At 41.3% G+C, this 19,681-nt stretch overlaps 1 protein-coding gene across 1 annotated transcript in view; it reads left to right on the forward strand.

The window, feature by feature from the left end:
- The window catches only part of LOC143038627 (katanin p60 ATPase-containing subunit A-like 2), a 59,401-nt gene extending 39,923 nt beyond the window's left edge, over positions 1-19,478 (forward strand). The window contains exons 8-15 of the mRNA XM_076208093.1: positions 3,969-4,095; positions 5,238-5,359; positions 5,985-6,153; positions 9,865-9,977; positions 10,427-10,623; positions 10,837-11,008; positions 13,896-13,995; positions 15,182-19,478. Coding sequence (XP_076064208.1) covers positions 3,969-4,095; positions 5,238-5,359; positions 5,985-6,153; positions 9,865-9,977; positions 10,427-10,623; positions 10,837-11,008; positions 13,896-13,995; positions 15,182-15,321 — 1,140 coding nt within the window. The 3' untranslated portion in view covers positions 15,322-19,478. The remainder of the gene's footprint in view (positions 1-3,968; positions 4,096-5,237; positions 5,360-5,984; positions 6,154-9,864; positions 9,978-10,426; positions 10,624-10,836; positions 11,009-13,895; positions 13,996-15,181) is intronic.
- Positions 19,479-19,681: the final 203 nt, after the last annotated feature.

Below are 19,681 nucleotides of genomic sequence, written 5' to 3' on the forward strand. Positions count from 1 at the left end.
CCATATAAAGGAGAGGACGGGGAGAAATCCCTTCGGGCTGCGTCAAAAATTTTTGCTCACACACACACTACCTCACCCCCATTCCCCCGTCCAATCCACCTCATGCATCACAACATTTTCCATATACAACCATTCTCCATTGACCCCTGTCTTCTGTCCTCTCCCGTCTTTCCTCAACAGACATTCCCCTCTTCCCCAAAGCCCCCTTCACCCCATCCACCCATCTCATCCTAGGACGTCCCCTCATGTTCACTCCCTCCACATCTGCCTTCCATACCTCCTTTACTAGTCTTTCTTCACTCATTCTTTCCATGTGTCCAAACCATCCTAATACTCTTTCATCCACCCTATCTCCCAGCTCCCTTTCCACCCCTGTTCTCCTCCTCACCTCCTCATTTCTCACTCTATCTAGCCTAGTAATCCCCATCATACTTCTCAGACACTTCATCTCAAACACATTCAAGTTCCTTCTCTCTTCCTCTCATGTTCCATGTTTCTGCTCCATACAGTGCTGTTGGCACAATCACTCCTTCATACAGTCTCCTCTTAGCATCCATTCCCAGATTCCTATTCCTCATTACACTTTTTAAACCACCAAGGCATTTACTCGCTTCTCTCAATCTACATTCTACCTCCACCTTCACTCCACCTTTTCCTGCCACATTTGCACCCAAATATCTAAAACTATCCACTTCCTCCAGTCGCTCTCCCTTAATGCTCACTTCCAGATTACTGCCACTTTCATCTCTTGTACATCTCATCACCTTACTTTTACCCACATTTATCTTCAGCTTTCTTCTATCACACACTCTCCCAAACTCTGTCACCAGCTTCCTCAATCCCTCCTCCGATCCTGCTACAAGCGCAGTGTCGTCCGCAAACAACAGCTGGCTCACCTCCCACTTTTCTCCATTTTCTTTAACCATCTCCAATCCCTGACCCACTACCCTTGCATTCACCTCTCGCACCACCCCATCCATGTATAAGTTGAACAGCCAGGGTGACATAACGCATCCCTGACGAAGTCCCACCTTTACCTCAAACCACTCACTCTCTCCATTTCTAATCCTGACACAAGCTCTACTACTCTCATAAAAACTCTTGACAGCTCCCAGAAGCTTTCCTCCTATCCCGTATATCCGCATAACCTCCCACAGTGCCTTTCTGTCTACCCTGTCGTAAGCCTTTTCCAGATCCATAAAGGCCCAGAAAACATCCTTCCCCTTACCTATAGCTTTCTCACATATCTGTCTTACCACAAAGATCTGATCTACACAACCTCTACCTGTCCTAAACCCACACTGTTCCTCACCAATTACTCCTTCTGTTCCTCTCCTAATCCTCTCAATCAAGATCCTCCCATAAGCCTTCCCAACTACACTTAACAAGCTAATCCCTCTGAAACTACTATATTCACACTTGTCCCCCTTTCCCTTGTAAAGTGGAACTATACACGCACTCCTCCAGTCCTCTGGCACTCTACCTTCTCTCCAGCAAACATTAAATAACCTCACCAACCAGTCCATCATCACTATACCTCCTTTTTTAAGACATTCTGCATGGCATCCATCCAGACCAGGTGCCTTACCTGCTTTCATCATCTTAACTGCTGCCTTCACTTCATCCTTCCTTATTTCTCCTCCATTTTCCTCACTCATCACTCTCGTTTTCTTAGCATTTTCCACTGCAGCTATCTTTCCCTCCCTATCCTCCTTCACATTAAGCAACTCCCTAAAATATTCTGCCCATCTTCCCCTTACTGCCTTCTCCTCCATTATCATCTCTCCATCTGCACCTTTTACCTTTTCTTCTCTACTTGATTTGCCTCCTCTTCCTCTCTTAATTTCTTTCCAAAACATCTTTTTATTACTTTCAAAATTTTCTGTCATACTCTTACCCCGTTTTACATCTGCTCTCCTCTTTGTCTCCTCCTTTTTCTTTACTTCTCTTTTCTTTTCCCTGTACGTCTCATATGACTCCCTCGTCCTACTTTGTAACCAATCTGTGAAAGCTCGCTTCTTCTCTTCTACAACCTTCTTCATTTCCTCATCCCACCATTCACTACCCTTCCTTCTATTTCCTCCTGACCTTCTTGTTCCACACACCATCCTTGCACACTTTGTGATTCCATCCTTGAACCATCCCCATTCCTCCTCCACACCTACCTCCACTCAATCCTTCACTCCCTCCCACTCCTCCTTCAGCTTCCTCTTGTACTCCTTCTCCTTTTCCTTTTCGTTTAGAGAGTTCACTCTAAGCACCTCCCTACCTTTTGTCCCTTTCCTCTTCCTCCATCTGTCCTCCACTCTCAACTTACCTTCCACCAGAAAATGATCTGATATTCCCCCACCCTCTCCCCTTAGCACATGTACATCCCTAACTCTTCCTATCATAATCCTATTTACCACTACATAGTCCATTAAAGCTCTATCTACCACCTTTCCCTCCACCACCCTCTCCCATGTGTACTTATGCTTGACTTTCTTCCGAAACACTGTATTTGCTATCATCAACTCTCTTTTTAGACACATTTCCACCATCAACTCTCCACTACGATTCTTTCCTGGAACTCCACATTTCCCAACCACTCCATCAATTGGCTCCTTTCCTACCCTAGCATTAAGGTCTCCCAGTACTATTACATTTACACTTCTCCCTAAACCCTCTATGCACTCATTTAAATCTATTCCAAAAGGCCTCCCTTTCTTCTACATTCTTCTTCTGCCAGGCCCATATGCACTTACAAAAACCCACATCTCCTTTCCCAGTTTCACCTTCATCCACATTATCCTTGAGGAAACCTCCTTCCACTCCACTACACGTTTACCTATCTCTTCACTTACTAGTATAGCCACCCCTTCCCTCCCTCGCCCTCTCTTCACTCCTGATAACCTCCCACTTACACTCCCAAATTTACAATCGCCCTTCCCTTTCAGCTTAGTTTCACTCAAAGCCAACACATCCATCTTTCTTCTCACAAACATACTACCTATCTCTTCCCTTTTACTCTCATCTGTACCACATCCACGCACATTAAAAGACCCAAACCTTAGGGTGCTGGACCGAGGCCCTCCAGCCCCTCTTATGCCTCTGCCTTTTTTTCTAGGAATGTGCCCTGTAGGGCTACAAGGAGAGGGATGCCTAGTCCCAATCCCCGTCCCTTTTTTTCTCGCCTCTTACGATCCAAGTGGGAAAACTTGGTGGTAGTATTCTTTTCCCCCACCACAGGGAATTCCCCCACCATAGAAAAGGAAAATACTCAGAGAAATGGTACAGTATAGCAACAAGGGTTGGGGGACAGCATAACGGAGGGACAGTCGTAGTATAAAAGTGTCATCATTTTTCTATGAACAGAGTTTTCCTCTATCATAGACAAAATGATGTGTGGCTCTGGTCCGTAGGGGCGCCCCATATAGACCCTAAAGTATCGACTGCATGCTACTTTGCCGCAGTAACAAGCAGCCTTATTTTTTTTCCAATTTCGTTAAAAAAAAATAAAAAAAAAAAAAAAAAAAGGAGGAGGAGGTTTGGGCGCGAAGCGGTCGCGAGCGAAGAGAGCAGCGCCACAGTCCAAGCGCCCACGGCAAAGCCCTGACGTCGAAGCCGGCGCTTATTTATATATATATATATATATATATATATATATATATATATATATACATTATATATATATATACATATACATTTATATACATATACATATACATATATATGTATATATATATACATACATACATATACAGTATATATATATATATATATATATGTGTGTGTGTGTGTGTGTGTGTGTGTGTGTGTGTGTGTGTGTGTGTGTGTGTGTGTGTGTGTGTGTGTGTGTGTGTGTGTGGTTGTGTGTGTGTGTGTGTGTGTGTGTGTGTGTGTGTGTGTGTGTGTGTGTGTGTGTGTGTGTGTGTGTAATCAAGAAGAAAATCAAAACTTCTTTGGATGACCATCTTGACTTTCGACAGCCTCGTCAGGTGGTGGACCTCAAGGCCATGATCAGTGACTACACTCGGCTAGAGGACAACATCGGTGACATCGGCAAAGGAAGACCCAACCCTCTCAAGGGGAAGCAACCAGGTCCACCTGAAGGAGGTAAATGAATTGGAATTGGCACCATGGTGTTATTGAACGAACAATATAATTATTACGTATTAAGCATTGGACAGAATACTGGGTAATTTTTAAGTGCAACGAATTATTGAATTCATTCCAACGTCGTACACAGCAAGGTAAGACCGGAGGGAAGCTGTAGAATCAAATATTAGGGGTATTGATATTAGGACTATAAACAGAATCCCTTTTGATTGGGTTATTAAATGTGCGTGGTTGTTGTACAGATGAGTGAAAAAAGGAAGAGGTTGGTGGTTTGTTTGTAAGATGGAAGAAATTAAGTGAAATTAAGCTGATAGCCATAGTCTCCGTTTTCTACGATTCCCAACGTCACCAGATAGGTATAGCAACAGTCTGAAAAAAAGATTTCACTCGTTTTGCCATTTTAACTATCATGGAACTTCGCGAAGCCTCGATCGTGATTCCCACTGAACCTAAGTCCCGCTCACTATTGTCTTACTATTACAATTCTATTAAAAGTTAAAGGATAAACACAGTAATTAGTGTTTGATACGAAGGAATTCATTGTATCGAACTCTTATCCTTTTGCTCTTTTCTTCCTTTCATTCTTCATCCATTAACTCTCTTTCTTCCCCCACCCTCTCTTCCACCTTTCGATATGATTTTCAATCCATCATGAGGCATTTCTTTTTCTCCTCCTACCCTTATCTCTACACTTAACAAAACCCTCCCCCTTTCATCATTGTCCCCCTACTTAACTCCTCCTTTTTTCCTCCTTCCATTCTGCCTCACTCTCTAATTCCTTTTTCCCCCTATTTTCTCCCTTCCTCTCTAGTCCTTTCTATCCTCCATTCTTTCACCTCGCCTCTATCTCTCTCTTTTTTTCTTCTTCTTCTTCTTCTTTTTTTTACTCATACTTTTACTTTTACTCTTACTTTACTTTACTTTTCTTTTACTTTTACTCTTACTTTTACTCTTATTCTTACTTTTACTTTTACTTTTACTCTTACTCTTACTCTTACTTTACTTTTACTCTTACTTTTACTTTTACTCTTACTTTAGTTTATTTTATTTTACTTTTACTTTTACTCTTACTTTTACTTTTACTTTTACTTTTACTTTTACTTTTACTTTTACTTTTACTTTTACTTTTACTCTTCCAGGAGATGATGTCGAGAACACGGATCCTGGGGGAGGGCTTTGGGACAACAAGATGGTCAAGCAACCTGCAGCGCTTCCTTTCCTTTCGGGCGAGTATAGAGACCTGGCAAATACTATTCAAAGGGTAAGTATATTCACACACACACACACACACACACACACACACACACACACACACACACACACACACACACACACACACACACACACACACACACACACGGTGGCGCGGTTGGTAGAGCACTGGACTGGGAAGTACGGTGGTGCTCGCAGTACCTGGTTCGAATCCTGCCCAGGGTCGAAATTATTTCGGTATCGCTGCGCTTCGGGTCGTTACTCTGACTCTCGTGGGCGGGGAGTTGGGTGTGTGTGTGTGTGTGTAAGGTCATAGCATTACCCATAGATCGGTCATACGAGCTCTGAGCTCTTCCGGGAGGGAAATAGCTGTCGATCACGAGTCCAACACGTGATCCAAAGACCAAGGTGAATAAATACACACACACACACACACACACACACACACACACACACACACACACACACACACACACACACACACACACACACACACACACACACACAGTAACAACATAGTCCTTATTGGAGATTTTAATCGCAGTCAGGTCAACTGGGAAAATTAGCAATGATCGAATGGGTAAAGATAACATTTCCACGAGGTTGGATCTACTACTAAACCAAAAATCCTGAGATAAGAGTCCTAACTCATGCTCCATTTCTTTGTTTCCAAGGAAATTCTTGTGGATAACCCGGGCATCCAATGGGGGGACATCTTAGGCCTGGAAGAGGCAAAGCGTCTGGTGAAAGAGGCCGTCGTCTATCCTCTCAAGTACCCGCAACTCTTCGTGGGGCGTTTCAAGCCTTGGCGCGGAGTTCTGCTCTTCGGACCTCCCGGAACAGGTACGTCTAAGGCACGTCGATTCCTTGCGACGCCTTAGAAGACCACGTACTCATACATACATACATACATATACCAAGGCTTTTTCCCCCTTCCAAGGGAGGTAGCCACAAAAGGAAAGGCATAAAAACACTCCCACCCATTTCATCCCTAAATACACTCCACACCCCTCCCACCCTTCCTCTCATCTGAGCACCTCCTGGATGACGGGTCATCCCTGAACCCTGCCCACCGCCCTGGGTCAGAAGCAGTGTCGCAAGACACAGTACATCCACAGCAAGGCCGCTTCATTTAATCGGCGACCCCCCCTCTCCGTCCCCCTTTGCATATAAGGAGAGGACGGGGAGAAATCCCTTCGGGCTGCGTCAAAATTTACTCACACATACTACCCCACCCCCCACCCCCCGCCTATTCCTCCTCATGTCGTCACAACATCATCCATATACAACCATTCTCCACTCACCTCTGTCTTCCGTCCTCTCCCTTCCTTCCTCAACAGACATTCCCCTCTTCCCCAAAGCCCCCTTCACCCCATCCATCCACCTCATCCTAGGACGTCCCCTCATGTTCACTCCCTCCACATCTGCCTTCCATACCTCTTTTACTAGTCTTTCGTCACTCATTCTTTCCATGTGTCCAAACCATCCTAATATTCTTTCATCAACCCTCTCTCCCAAATCCTTTTTCACCCCTGTTCTCCTCCTCACCTCCTCATTTCTCACTCTATCTAGCCTAGTAACCCCCACCATACTTCTCAAACACCTCATCTCAAACACATTCAAACTCCTTCTCTCTTCTTCTCTTATGTTCCACGTTTCTGCCCCATACAGTGCTGTTGGCACAATCACTCCTTCATACAGTCTCCTCTTCGCATCCATTCCCAAATGTCTATTTCTCATTACACTCTTTAAACCACCAAGGCATTTACTCGCTTCTCTCAATCTACATTCTACCTCCACCTTCACTCCACCTTTTCCTGCTACACTTGCACCCAAGTATCTAAAACTATCCACTTCCTCCAGTCGCTCTCCCTTAATGTTCACTTGCTTGCTAATATAGCCATACTTAAAAAAAGACAAAGAAAAAGAAAAGAAAAAATCCCAATATGTTTTTCCTACTATATATGTATACATACACATGCACACACACACACACACACACACACACACACACACACACACACACACACACACACATATATATACATATATATATATAAATATATACATATATATACATATATATATACATATACATATTTGTGTGTGTGTGTGTGTGTGTGTGTGTGTATACGGTATACATATACACATGCACACAAAGGTTTTTCCCCCTTACAAGGGAGGTAGCCAAAGTCAAAAGCCATAATTCCACTCCTACCCATTTCATCCCCACCCACTCCACTCCCATTCACCACCCCTCCCTCCCTCTTTTCTTGGCTCCTCCTGGATGACTGGTCATCCCTGCATCTCGCCCATTGTTCTAGGTCAGATGTAATGCAGTAGGACATAGCACTATCACAGCAAGGCTGCTTCATTTAACCGGCAACCCCCAACTTTTCATCCCCTCATGTACCAGAAAAAGAGAAGACGGGGAGAAATCCCTTCGTGCTGCGTCAAAATATCATTCACACATAATCACTCCCTAACCCCCTATCCCTCACCCACTCCCTTCCATGCATCACAACATCATCTATATACAACCATTCTCCACTCACCCCTATCTTCTGTCTTCTCCCTTCCTTCCTCAACAGACATCCCCCTCTTTCTCAACGCCCCTTTTATCCCATTCATACATCTCATCCTCGGTCGCCCCCTCATGTTCACCTTCTCCACCTTTGGCTTCCACACTTCTTTCACCAATCTTTCTTCACTCATTCTTTCCATGTGTCCAAACCATCCCAATACTCTTTCATCAACCATATCTCCCAACTCCCTTTCCTCCCCCGCTCTCCTCCTCACCTCCTCGTTTCTCACTCTATCCAACCTAGTAACCCCTACCATACTTCTCAGACATTCCATCCGAAACACATTTAAACTTTTCCTTTCTTCCTCTCTTATGTTCCATGCTTCTGTCCCATACAGTGCTGTCGACACAATCACCCTTCATATAATCTCCTCTTAGTATTCATTTCCAAATGTCTATTTCTAATTACGCTTTTTAATCCTCCAAGGCATTTACTTGCTTCTCTCAATCTACATTCTACCTCCACCTCCACTCCTCCTTTCCTGTCGCATCCACCTTAAATGATCTAAATTTATCCACTTCCTCCAGCCTCTCGTTTAATATTCACATCCACTTTGCTGCCACCCTCGCCCCTTGTACCTTTCATCACCTTACTTTTACCCACATTTACCTTCGACTTCCTCCTTTCGCACACCTTCCCAAACTCCGTCACTAACTTTCTTAATCTCTCCTCTGATCTTGCTACAAACGCAGTGTCATCAGCAAACAACAACTGGCTTATCTCCTATTTTTCTCCATTTTCTTTAACCATCTCCTATCCCCTGCTCATTACTCTTGTATTTACCTCCCACACCATCCTATCGATGCACACATTGAACAGCCATGGCGACATGACACATCCCTGGCGAAGTCCCACCTTTACCTCAAACCACTCGCTCTCTCCATTTCTAATTCTAACACAGGCTCTACTACTCTCGTAAAAACTCTTGACTGCTCTTAACAGCTTTCCTCCTATCCCATATATCTGCAAAACCTCCCACAATGCCTTCCTGTCTACCCTGTCATAAGCCTTTTCCAAATCCATAAAGGCCTAAAAAACATCCTTACCTTTTGCTAAAGCTTTCATACCTATCTCCCTTACCACAAAAATCTGATCCACACAACCCCTACCTGTCCTAAACCCACACTGTTTCTTACCAATTACTCCTTATACATATACATATACATATACATATACATATATATATATATATACATATACATATACAAATACATATACATATATATATATATATATATATATACATATACATATACAAATACATATACATATACATGTACATATACATGTATATATATATATATATATATATATATATATATATATATATATATATATACATACACACTGAATGGTTCCCAGTGATCAATTAATATCTTTTTCAACCACATATCACTTTTAATTCCGTACCATCGCAAACGAGACTGAGAATCGCTCGAAGGAGGCATCCGTGGAAATTGAAACGTAGACGAGCCGAGGATTCGAACCCAGCTAACCCGTAACAAAGTTACATTGACGTAACTTTGTTACGGGTTAGCTGGGTTCGAATCCTCGGCTCGTCTGCGTTTCAATTCCCAACGGATGCCTCCTTCGAGCGATTCTCAGTCTTTTGCGATGGTATTGAATTAAAAGTGATATGTGGTTGAAAAAGATGCACACACACACACACACACACACACACACACACACACACACACACACACACACACACACACACACACACACACACACACACACACACACACACACACACACACACACACACACACACACACACACACACACACACACATATATATATATATGTGTGTGTGTGTGTGTGTGTGTGTGTGTGTGTGTGTGTGTGCGTGTGTGTTTTAACTCATGCATAACCGTTTTCCAAACTGGTCACTGGGTCCTCGGTGGCAATGTATTCCTGGCCGACCTGGTGACGTCGACGGATTCTGTCATCGGTGTTTCCGCTTTCCAGGCAAGACACTTTTGGCCAAGGCAGTGGCCACCGAATGCCGAACCACCTTCTTCAACATCTCCGCCACAAGCCTCGTGTCCAAATGGAGAGGGGATTCCGAAAAACTCGTCCGGGTAATGACTGTTCTTGTTTATCACATACCAGCCTTTGCACACTCACGCACGCGCGTTTGTATCCACGCACACACATTGGCTGGGGCACCTGAACACCCTCACCCACTTTCTGTGTGTAGTAGGAAGACAATCGCACCTGTTCAGGATTTAAGTTAAACTCACTGGTAAATCATATATACTGAGTTCCCGGTTGTAGGTTAGAATGGTTAATTAAACATTCGCAGTAAAAAAAAAAAAAAAAAAAAATCTTCTATGAGTAGATATTTTACTCTAACATAGACAAATGATGTGTGGATCTAGTCTATAAAGGCGCCCCAAAACAGTCCCTAAAGCACTGGCTTCATGCTACTGTGCAATCATTGCTGCATGATAATAGCCAATACCCCAGTACTGACTGAATATGTGTGAATATTCTTTCAATATACCATCTTCATGTCCACTCGTTTCAGGTACTTTTTGAGATGGCTCGCTTCCACGCCCCGTCCACCATCTTCGTGGATGAGGTGGACGCTCTAATGGCCTCAAGGCAAGGCGAGCAGGAGCACGAAGCTTCTCGAAGGATGAAGACACAACTCCTCGTCGAGCTTGATGGCCTCACACAGTCCAACGATCACGTCTTCCTATTGGCCGCTTCAAATATCCCATGGTGTGTCGGTTTTCCAACTTAACACGAAAATAATCTCGACATTCCATGCGAGCTGTATTCTTGTCAAAATTCAAAACATTAATATCTATGTATGGAATACGTACTACACAAAAATGTATATACCTCAATATATGCACCTCAATACAGACGTGATGTAAATATGCTCCTTGTTTTAGGATTATTAACTGATATCTTTAATGATTATTTACACAGGGAACTTGATCCAGCCATGCTCCGTCGTTTAGAGAAGCGGATCCTGGTGCCCCTGCCTTCCGTGGCGGCGCGGGAATCCATGTTTAAGCACCATCTCCCAGAGGTTCTTCATGATCTTCAGGAGGCGGGACACGAGGTCCATACGCACCTCGAGTATCATCAGTTGGCCTCGGTGAGGTCCAGGTCTTGGTTCCTTTGACTTAATGATGGAGGCATTCCTTCTCCCCCCCCCCTCTCTCTCTCTCTCTCTCTCTCTCTCTCTCTCTCTCTCTCTTTCGCATTCACACAGAGTGGTGGATGTCTGGAACAAATTAGACGAAACAATAGTGTGTGCAAAAACCATACAAGAATTTAAGAACAAACTAGATGCTGAGAGATACAAAGACGGGTCACTACGAGCATAGCTCCCTTTCCCGTATAATACAACTAGGTAAATACAACTAGGTAAACACACATAAACACACACACACACACACACACACACACACACACACACACACACACACACACACACACACACACACACAGGTACAATGATAAAACATGGTAACAGTAAACCTGTCGGTCAATCAGAGATAAAAAAAAAATTAATTATTTCTTCAATTGAATCTTACAGCTTCAAACTATATTACACTCAATTACATCAGCTCGAAACTTATTCCATTCATAGACGAAGCTAATGTCAAAACTTTTTCCACCAACATTTAGGTTATGTTTACCTCCTGATAGCTTGAGGCTATGAGGATGGGGTTGGGTTGAGGGAGTATTTATGAGAAATAAATTGACGTAGCCCGAAGGGATTTCTCCCCGTCTTCTCCTTTTCTACACGAGGGGACAGGGGAGGGCGCCAATTAAATGAAGCAGCTTGCTGTGGATGTGCTGTGTCTTGCGACACTTCTTCTGACCCAGGGAAGTGGACAAAATGCAGGGATGACCCGTCATCCAGGAGGTGCCAAGATAAGAGGGAGGGAAGAGGGTAGAGGGGAATGGAGTATGTAGGGGATGGAATGGGTGGGAGTGGTTTCTATGCCTTTGGCTACCTCCCGTGTAAGGGGGAAAAAAGCCTTCAGTACATGTATGTATGTATCCTTTACAACCCTCCCCCAACACACACATCCTGAATAATCATATTAGATCCACAAAGTGCTTTATAGGCGATATCCACCCCCAAGTCCCACTATCCACTGGTCCACAAAATCCATTGGTGGGTGATCCAAAGCTCTACCTCCTTCAAATATGTATACTTCTGTTGGTTACCATCTCATGTTGGTATTTTCGGTAACAAACGAGTCGACAAGGATGCTCCAAAGGTAGCATCCAACCTTTTCGATGCCTCCACTTCAATACCAGTAACACATCACTACCCAGTCGTCCGATGTGTAATACTAAATATGTGAAAATGACGATAGGAACAACATACAACTCAGTAGTCAAGTCCCACATGCATCTATGGATGTACTCACATGAACATAACCGACGTTTTGACACAGCATTAACAAGCTTAAGTAAATTAGATTGCATTAATGTCGTAACACATTGGTAAAATTTAAACTTAGAACCCACTGTCGGTGGAAAAAGATAAAAAGTGAGATGATTGTTCCTGTATATTTCGACCACTCTCTGTGGTCCTCTTCAGCAGAATGATTACAAAGGTATAGTACAAGAAGATATACATAGTAATGAGGTACATGAAGGGCGACATGGGAAGACACAGGTGAATTTACCATACCTAGGGTAAATTCACCTGTGTCTTCCCATGTCCCCCTTCATATACCTCATTACTATGTATATCTTCTTGTACTATACCTTTGTAATCATTCTGCTGAAGAGGACCACAGAGAGTGGTCGAAATATACAGGAACAATCATCTCACTTTTTATCTTTTTCCACCGACAGTGGGTTCTAAGTTTCAAGTTTAAGCTTAAGTGAAGAAAGTTGCCGTCTCACACACGGCCACCTCATGACAGGAAACGACCCTCACAACTGCCAGCGTGAAGCTCCCTTCACATACTACTAGAACGTTTGATTTGTGCACTCCACAACAACCATTTACTTTCTCATTAATCTTTTTCAACCATATTATTTTTTCACTTTAATTCCATGCCATCACGATCGAGACTGACAAGGAGCTCGACGGAAGCATATACGGAAACTGATACGTAGTCAAGCCAAGGACTCGAACTCAGCTGAGACGTAACAAGTGAATAGTGACTTAAACCATTGCTCTATCAAGAGAGATATAAGTTGAGAACAGTTTTTTATATTTGTATGCTCGAGTTACATAAATATACACGAATTTTATGCTCCACCCATCCCCGCTATGATAGTGCAATTGGTAGTGTGTACGCATGGGAAAAGTAAAAAATTATTATGGTTGAAAAATATTAATATCTGTGTACTGGGGACCATTCAGTGTGTATGTATACTACTTTCTCATCTATCCCTTCAAACAACACTAGAACTACACCAAATCTTAGGCGACAAAACACCAATACCTCTCCAATTTCATAAAAAAATCTAGCAAGCTTTAAGTACCTTTAATTTAGACCAGTACTTGAGAAAATAAGAAAACACACGAGGTTGTTTACAAAGACAGAAGAGCTGGAAACTACATTCCATGACAACCAAATAATCCCTCTCCTCGTTCTCCTCTTTCTTCTCCTCCTCCTTCTCATCCTTTCCCTTCTCTGTCTTCTCCTTCTCCTCCTTCTCTTCCTTCTCCTTCTTCTCCTCCTACTTTTCCTTCTTTGTCTCTTCCTCCTTTCATTATTCCTCCTCTTCTTCTCTCCAATTTCTCTTCCTTCTCTCCCCCTTTCTTCTTCTCCTTTTCCTCCTCCCATTCCTCTTCCCCTTCTTTCCATATTTTTCCTTCTGTTCCTCCTCCTCCTCCTATTCCTCTTTCTCTTCTTCCTCCTCCTCCCCCTCGTTCTCTTCCTCTTCCTCCAACTCCTCCTCCTCCACCTCGTCCTCTTCCTCCAACTCCTCCTCCTCCTCCTCCTCATCATCATCATCATCATAATCGGTTTTTTTATGATATCGCGTTTTTATTCTTCCTACAGATCTCCGATGGCTACAGTGGGTCTGATATCAAAGTGGTGTGCAAGGAAGCGGCCATGACATGTCTTAGGAAAGTTTTCAGCGTCCTGGAGGATTTTTCAGGTAAGATAAGAAAATACGTAAGGAACGAAGATCCTAGTGTCAATATGCGTTATTTTAAACAAATATTTTAGTTCCATATTATCAAACGATACAACACAAAGTAAAGTCTGAGTCATTTGATACGTTGAAAGGAAATTTAATGATTTATGTCAATATAACTAAAGGAAAAATTGGAAGATATATAGAAAATCTCGAAGTAGTTGGTATTCAAGAATTCTGATAGAAAAGAAACACATCTTTTTAATTATCTCCATCAGGGAGGGGGGGGGGAGGAGATGGACCGAGAAAAAGGAAATAAAAGGAAACTATAAACTCAGGAGGGGCTTGACATAGATCTTTATCACCTTAAAGGAAATTTAATAACATCAGATTTTAGAATAATTTAACACTAATACTGACCAAACGAGAAATTAAGACCTCAAGCTATCAGGATGTAGATTAAAACCTAGAAATAGCTAGAAGCAGTTTCAAGAATCTCAAAGTCAACGAAAAGAATCAATTTCCTACCATGAATGCAATACAATACAGTTAGAAGTTTTCTATTTTACTGGGATAAGAACCGAACTATAAACAAATATATATTTTTCCCAGTCTAAACCAAAGTATTTTTAATTTTCTTTTTCTTTTTTTCTTCTATAACATTTTATGAGTTTCGGTATCATTTCCTATATTGTTTTTTTATGTATTACTAGTAGGGCTAGAGTTCTTACTGAATAGAAGATACGTGAACATATTTAATTATATTCTGGCTAACTTGAATTTTTTCGCAATCACAAAATCTATTTTTGGAGAGAACAAGAAGAGACAATTGTTTAAGTTTTTTTTTTCAATGATAAAACTGTTTTCAACATAACTTGTGAATTCTTTACCTACATTAGTCCCGAGAGACTGAGCTGAGAAATACAGTATTTTTGCAAATTATCTTTTTCATAGATTTTTTCTCAGGCTGTTTTCCAAATGGCCAAACGGTATCAAGTATCTTTGCAATGATTGTTTCTCTACTTAGTAATGTGTTATCAGAAGAGGCTATTGGGACCTTTTTCGTAATATTTTGTTCTGTTTCCAAAAGATTAGACGGAGACACTATGCACTTTTAGCATTGACTTTTCTTCATTTCATTTTTTTTTTATTTTGTAAGATAAGTCTAAAGGCGCTAATTTCTGCATTTCTTTCATGAACCTTACAGTTGAGGATGACCAGCTCCCAGAGCTACAATTGGAAGCGATAACAATGGCTGATGTCGAGGCGGCATTGAGCAGAACTCGTCCTGCTCAGAGTAATTCTCAGAAGTACAGTGAGTGGCACTCCAAATTTGGATCAGCCTAGACCAGGGGCCCCCGACTATAGCGCTAAGGTGATTTATTTCAGAAGGACATGGGAAATTCAAACTCCAGGAAATATGCTGGAATGTCAGTTGAGTCTTGTATCCACGGTACATATTTCATAACCAGGATCCAGGATAATTTCATTGTGTTTCCTTGTGTAGTACTTCTATTCAGCGCCGTCCTTGTAGGCAGAGGTTCTAATAGTGGTAGCAAAGATCCACAGTTAATGCCACAATTCAAGCAACAACTTAGTTTTGCCTCTTCGAAGAAAAACTTTGGAAACTGGAAGTCACGATTTTTTTCGGGGCTCCACACAATAAAAAAGAGAAAACCCACAGCATAGAACAGCAACCGGATTCATACAGACTCTGGTGTCTGGATTTCATAACAAAATGGGTGTAAATTCGCAAGTATTTACAAGGGTCTTTAGATATTATATACGTTTTTGATACCCTATGTCTCTAATAATAACTACTAAACTAAGAACAATTCAAAGATTTCGAATAAATGGCAAACATAGGACTGCAAAGCTAAAATGGAAAAAGCGACACCAGAGTTCTAGTGTGACAAAATAAAAAGTGTTTCGCTGCGTTGTGAGGATCAAGTTATCAGTTGCTCTTATCTGTTGTACTGTATAGTCACTTTCGTAGGTTCAAGGAACATTATGGCACTAGCAATTCATATACAAACTATTTTCTAGTTGTCCCTTCAATGTTTTTCTAAGATATGGGTGGCATTAGACATTGTAAAATACTGAAGAAAGAACGTTTTACGAAATCTTGAGCGTTAAGGATTCAGATATGAAGAATCATGTCGTTTTTTGTCAAAAACAAGTTTGGATGTGACTGCTAAACAATATGTTTGAATGAAGAGCATTTTCACCCGCAAATGACAACACACAAGAATTATTTGATTTGATAATTTAGATTAGGTTAAATGATTAGTTTAATCTAAGTTAGTCAGGCGCGCATAAGCGCGCGCGGGTGTGTGTGTGTGTGTGTGTGTGTGTGTGTGTGTGTGTGTGTGTGTGTGTGTGTGTGTGTGTGTGTGTGTGTGTGAGAGAGAGAGAGAGAGAGAGAGAGAGAGAGAGAGAGGTTCACCACGGTCTTTGGATCACGTGTTTGGCGCGTAACCAACAGCTATTACCTCCTGGATGAGAGCTCAGTGCTCATATATGACCCGATCTATAGATATTGTTGTGGCCTTACACGCACGCGCGTGGGCGCGTTGGAACACAAATGTGCGCCTATGAATATAAGTTCATATTTGTTACAAAGACTTTGGAATACGAATCTGAATACTATTAAGGCAACGATTAATCTTATTTAGATTACTCTGTTAATGGCTTAGACACTTACAGTACGTAGAAACAATTTGTTGGTTAGCTCTTTTCGTTCTTATGAATATCAAAATGATTTAGCTTGATGTCTCATATTATTGAACACAATTTGAGTTACAATACACCAAGGAATTGTACAGACATGTGTACATGTGACAGTAAATATATTTACTTGTGCTCGGATGTATAAGAAAAATGTGCAGAATGTTTGTATGTTTCTGTGAACTTTAAGCGCCCGTGCCAATAGTTCTAATAAGATCTCTTTCTGACAGTTTCCCGAATGAAGTTACGATCCTTTTGTCTAGGCCAGTAATGGCTGACGTTAACTGACAACTTTCTCACCTCCATTTGCAATTTTAAAAACCTAAATGCAATCCCAGTTCTGTCTGCTTGTGCAACATAAGGTATATTTGGAAATAAACTCTCCTACTGGGATTCGAACCCTCGCTTGAGCGGCTTGTTTTTTAAAGACCAAGACCGTACCATCACGCCTTCGTCTTTAAAAAGCAAGCCGCTCAGGCGAAGGTTCGAATCCCAGTACGAGAGCTTATTTCCAAATGTCATAATGACACAAAAATACTATATATTCACAGTGAATGCCTGTTGCAATTTTCTGGAAAATTATGTAAACACAAAAATGTCTACTGAAATTGCATTGTCCAAACTATAGCGGTTTATATAAGAGAAAGGTGTCCGTATTATACAGAATATCCGGATGTTTTTAAGATGAATATCTTAATATTTTGACCAAAGGAGGGATCAATTATGTAAAACTAGAAATATAACTGTGGTGAAATATACCGGATAACATGTGAACTACGCTCCAGTTGTGTAAATAGATTTGTACTCAACATTCGTAATATAGATTATATATGATAAGATAGTTAGAATATCATAGAGAAAGCCCTCCATGTTTATATATACTTCGACGAGAGTTTGGTAAGGTGCATGTAGATAAAACAAGACTTGTATTTTATGCTATTGGTACCCTAAGTGTTCTATACCTCTAATGTGTATTAGTTTATACAGACTCGTGTGACCATAGTGAGGGGACATTTCCAAGATGGTAGGGGTAAGGTAAGATAAGTAACTTGTTGTGGATCAAAATTAACTATGGCCTAATGTGTCCAACTAAGGCAGTGGTTCCCAAACTTTTTCAGATTGTTACCCAATTTAACGTGCCACATTAACCATGTTACCCCCTATCACAAAATGCTGTCAACATTGATATATGTCACAGTAAAGTAATGTCGTAGCACATTAGTAAATCAAACTTTTTATCCCACCGTCGGAAAAGAAGACACTAATGTCGAAAGTTCTGTATATTTCGATCACTAACTGCTTGAAGAGGATCACAGTTAGTGATCGAAATATACAGAACTTTCGACATTAGTGTCTTCTCTTCCGACGGTGGGATAAGAATATTGATATATATGGCTAAATCAAAACACTAAGACATTTTCACTTATCTATTGTATTTGAGCATTGTGCATATCTAATGACTATTGCCAAAGATGTCGAGAACATCAATGGGATTGATGGAGGTGCATGCTTGAAGCTAATTGAGGAATTCTTGGCTTCGTGGTTAAAAGTGCCAACCTGGCAACGTTTGCACACTTAGATACACATTTCTTCTTTTCTAATACTGTATATTAATTTTCTATGTTTACTGTCATTCGGTTTAACTTTACTACTTAATTATAATAGGTTTACTTTACAACTTTACATCCTAATACTAAGTTAACTTAAATCCTAATGCCAGGTTCCGCAATGTTTTCTTGATTTTCAGAATTCTTAATTTTTTTCTGTTATCCCTTCATTACTCCCGACAAATTGCTAAATTACCCCTAAGGGATAATTAACCCGCAGTTTGGGAACCACTAAACTAAGGTGTCAAAGAATGACGCCTTCAAGAGGCGACGCCGAGGCGATGGAAGGTGGACGATCACCCAAGGGTACAGAGCTTCCAGAGTGAAACAGACCTTTCAATCAGTGCCCAGAATAATTCACCACCTTCTACCTCCACCAGGGTGTGAGGCCCCAATGGACCAGTAACTGGTCTCCTGAGCATCTTTTGCAATACACCATCTTTCCATAATATAGTCTTATTTTTTTTTTCTGGTAAGGCGCCTGCTCTCCCATGTTTTGTCCAAGCTAGTGACATAAAAACAGACCCAGGCCCTCACACATATCCTAAATATATAAGACCCCTTACATATACACACATCTCTCCAGTGCAACAACTGCCACGTGGAGTGCACCACACTCACCAACGCTAAACTGGACTGGACCTACTGTCCCCACATACCTAAACACAGAACAAACACACATCTAATGTGTTACAAGTAAACATTTACACAATTACAAAAAAATAAGATAAAATAAAATAAGATACGCAAAGCTGAAGCAATACACAAACACACAATTTACATAATACTAAAATAAGAAACCAAACTCTTACCACAGACCACACTACTAGCCTTTGCAGACTACATTACAACCAGGGAAGACAAATCACAACATAAAAGTAGACCCGTAACACTTATATACAGAAACGTACCATTTTCTAACAAAAAGTAACTATCACACACAGAGATTAGAGTAGATGAAATCACCATTCAAAAATAAATTTAAAAAATATATATCATAAACATGTTATGTGGTTTTCGGGCGCTTCTAACTCTATGTGCAAACTTTCACCGATACCATAAATATTCATACATCATGTACTATATGGACACACCAATGATTCACGTCCAAGCTCCAACTACTCAGTGACTTAGCAAACTACATGCTGGGTGGAGACCTGAACACCAACCACTCCTATATGGCTATAAACACAATCATCAAACCAATGAGCAAACAAAGAACTACAAAGGATTACAAAGGCGGAGCATGCCGACAGGAGACCTTTTGGTCCATATCTAGGTCGGATGCGAAAAAAAAAATAATAAATAAAAACTATAATAATGTAAATAACAAATAAAATACATAAATAAATGCATAGGCATAGTTAAATAAT

Source organism: Oratosquilla oratoria, chromosome 24 (genome assembly GCF_046742065.1).
Source record: "Oratosquilla oratoria isolate Oo_2021 chromosome 24, ASM4674206v1, whole genome shotgun sequence".
Classification (NCBI taxonomy): domain Eukaryota; kingdom Metazoa; phylum Arthropoda; class Malacostraca; order Stomatopoda; family Squillidae; genus Oratosquilla; species Oratosquilla oratoria.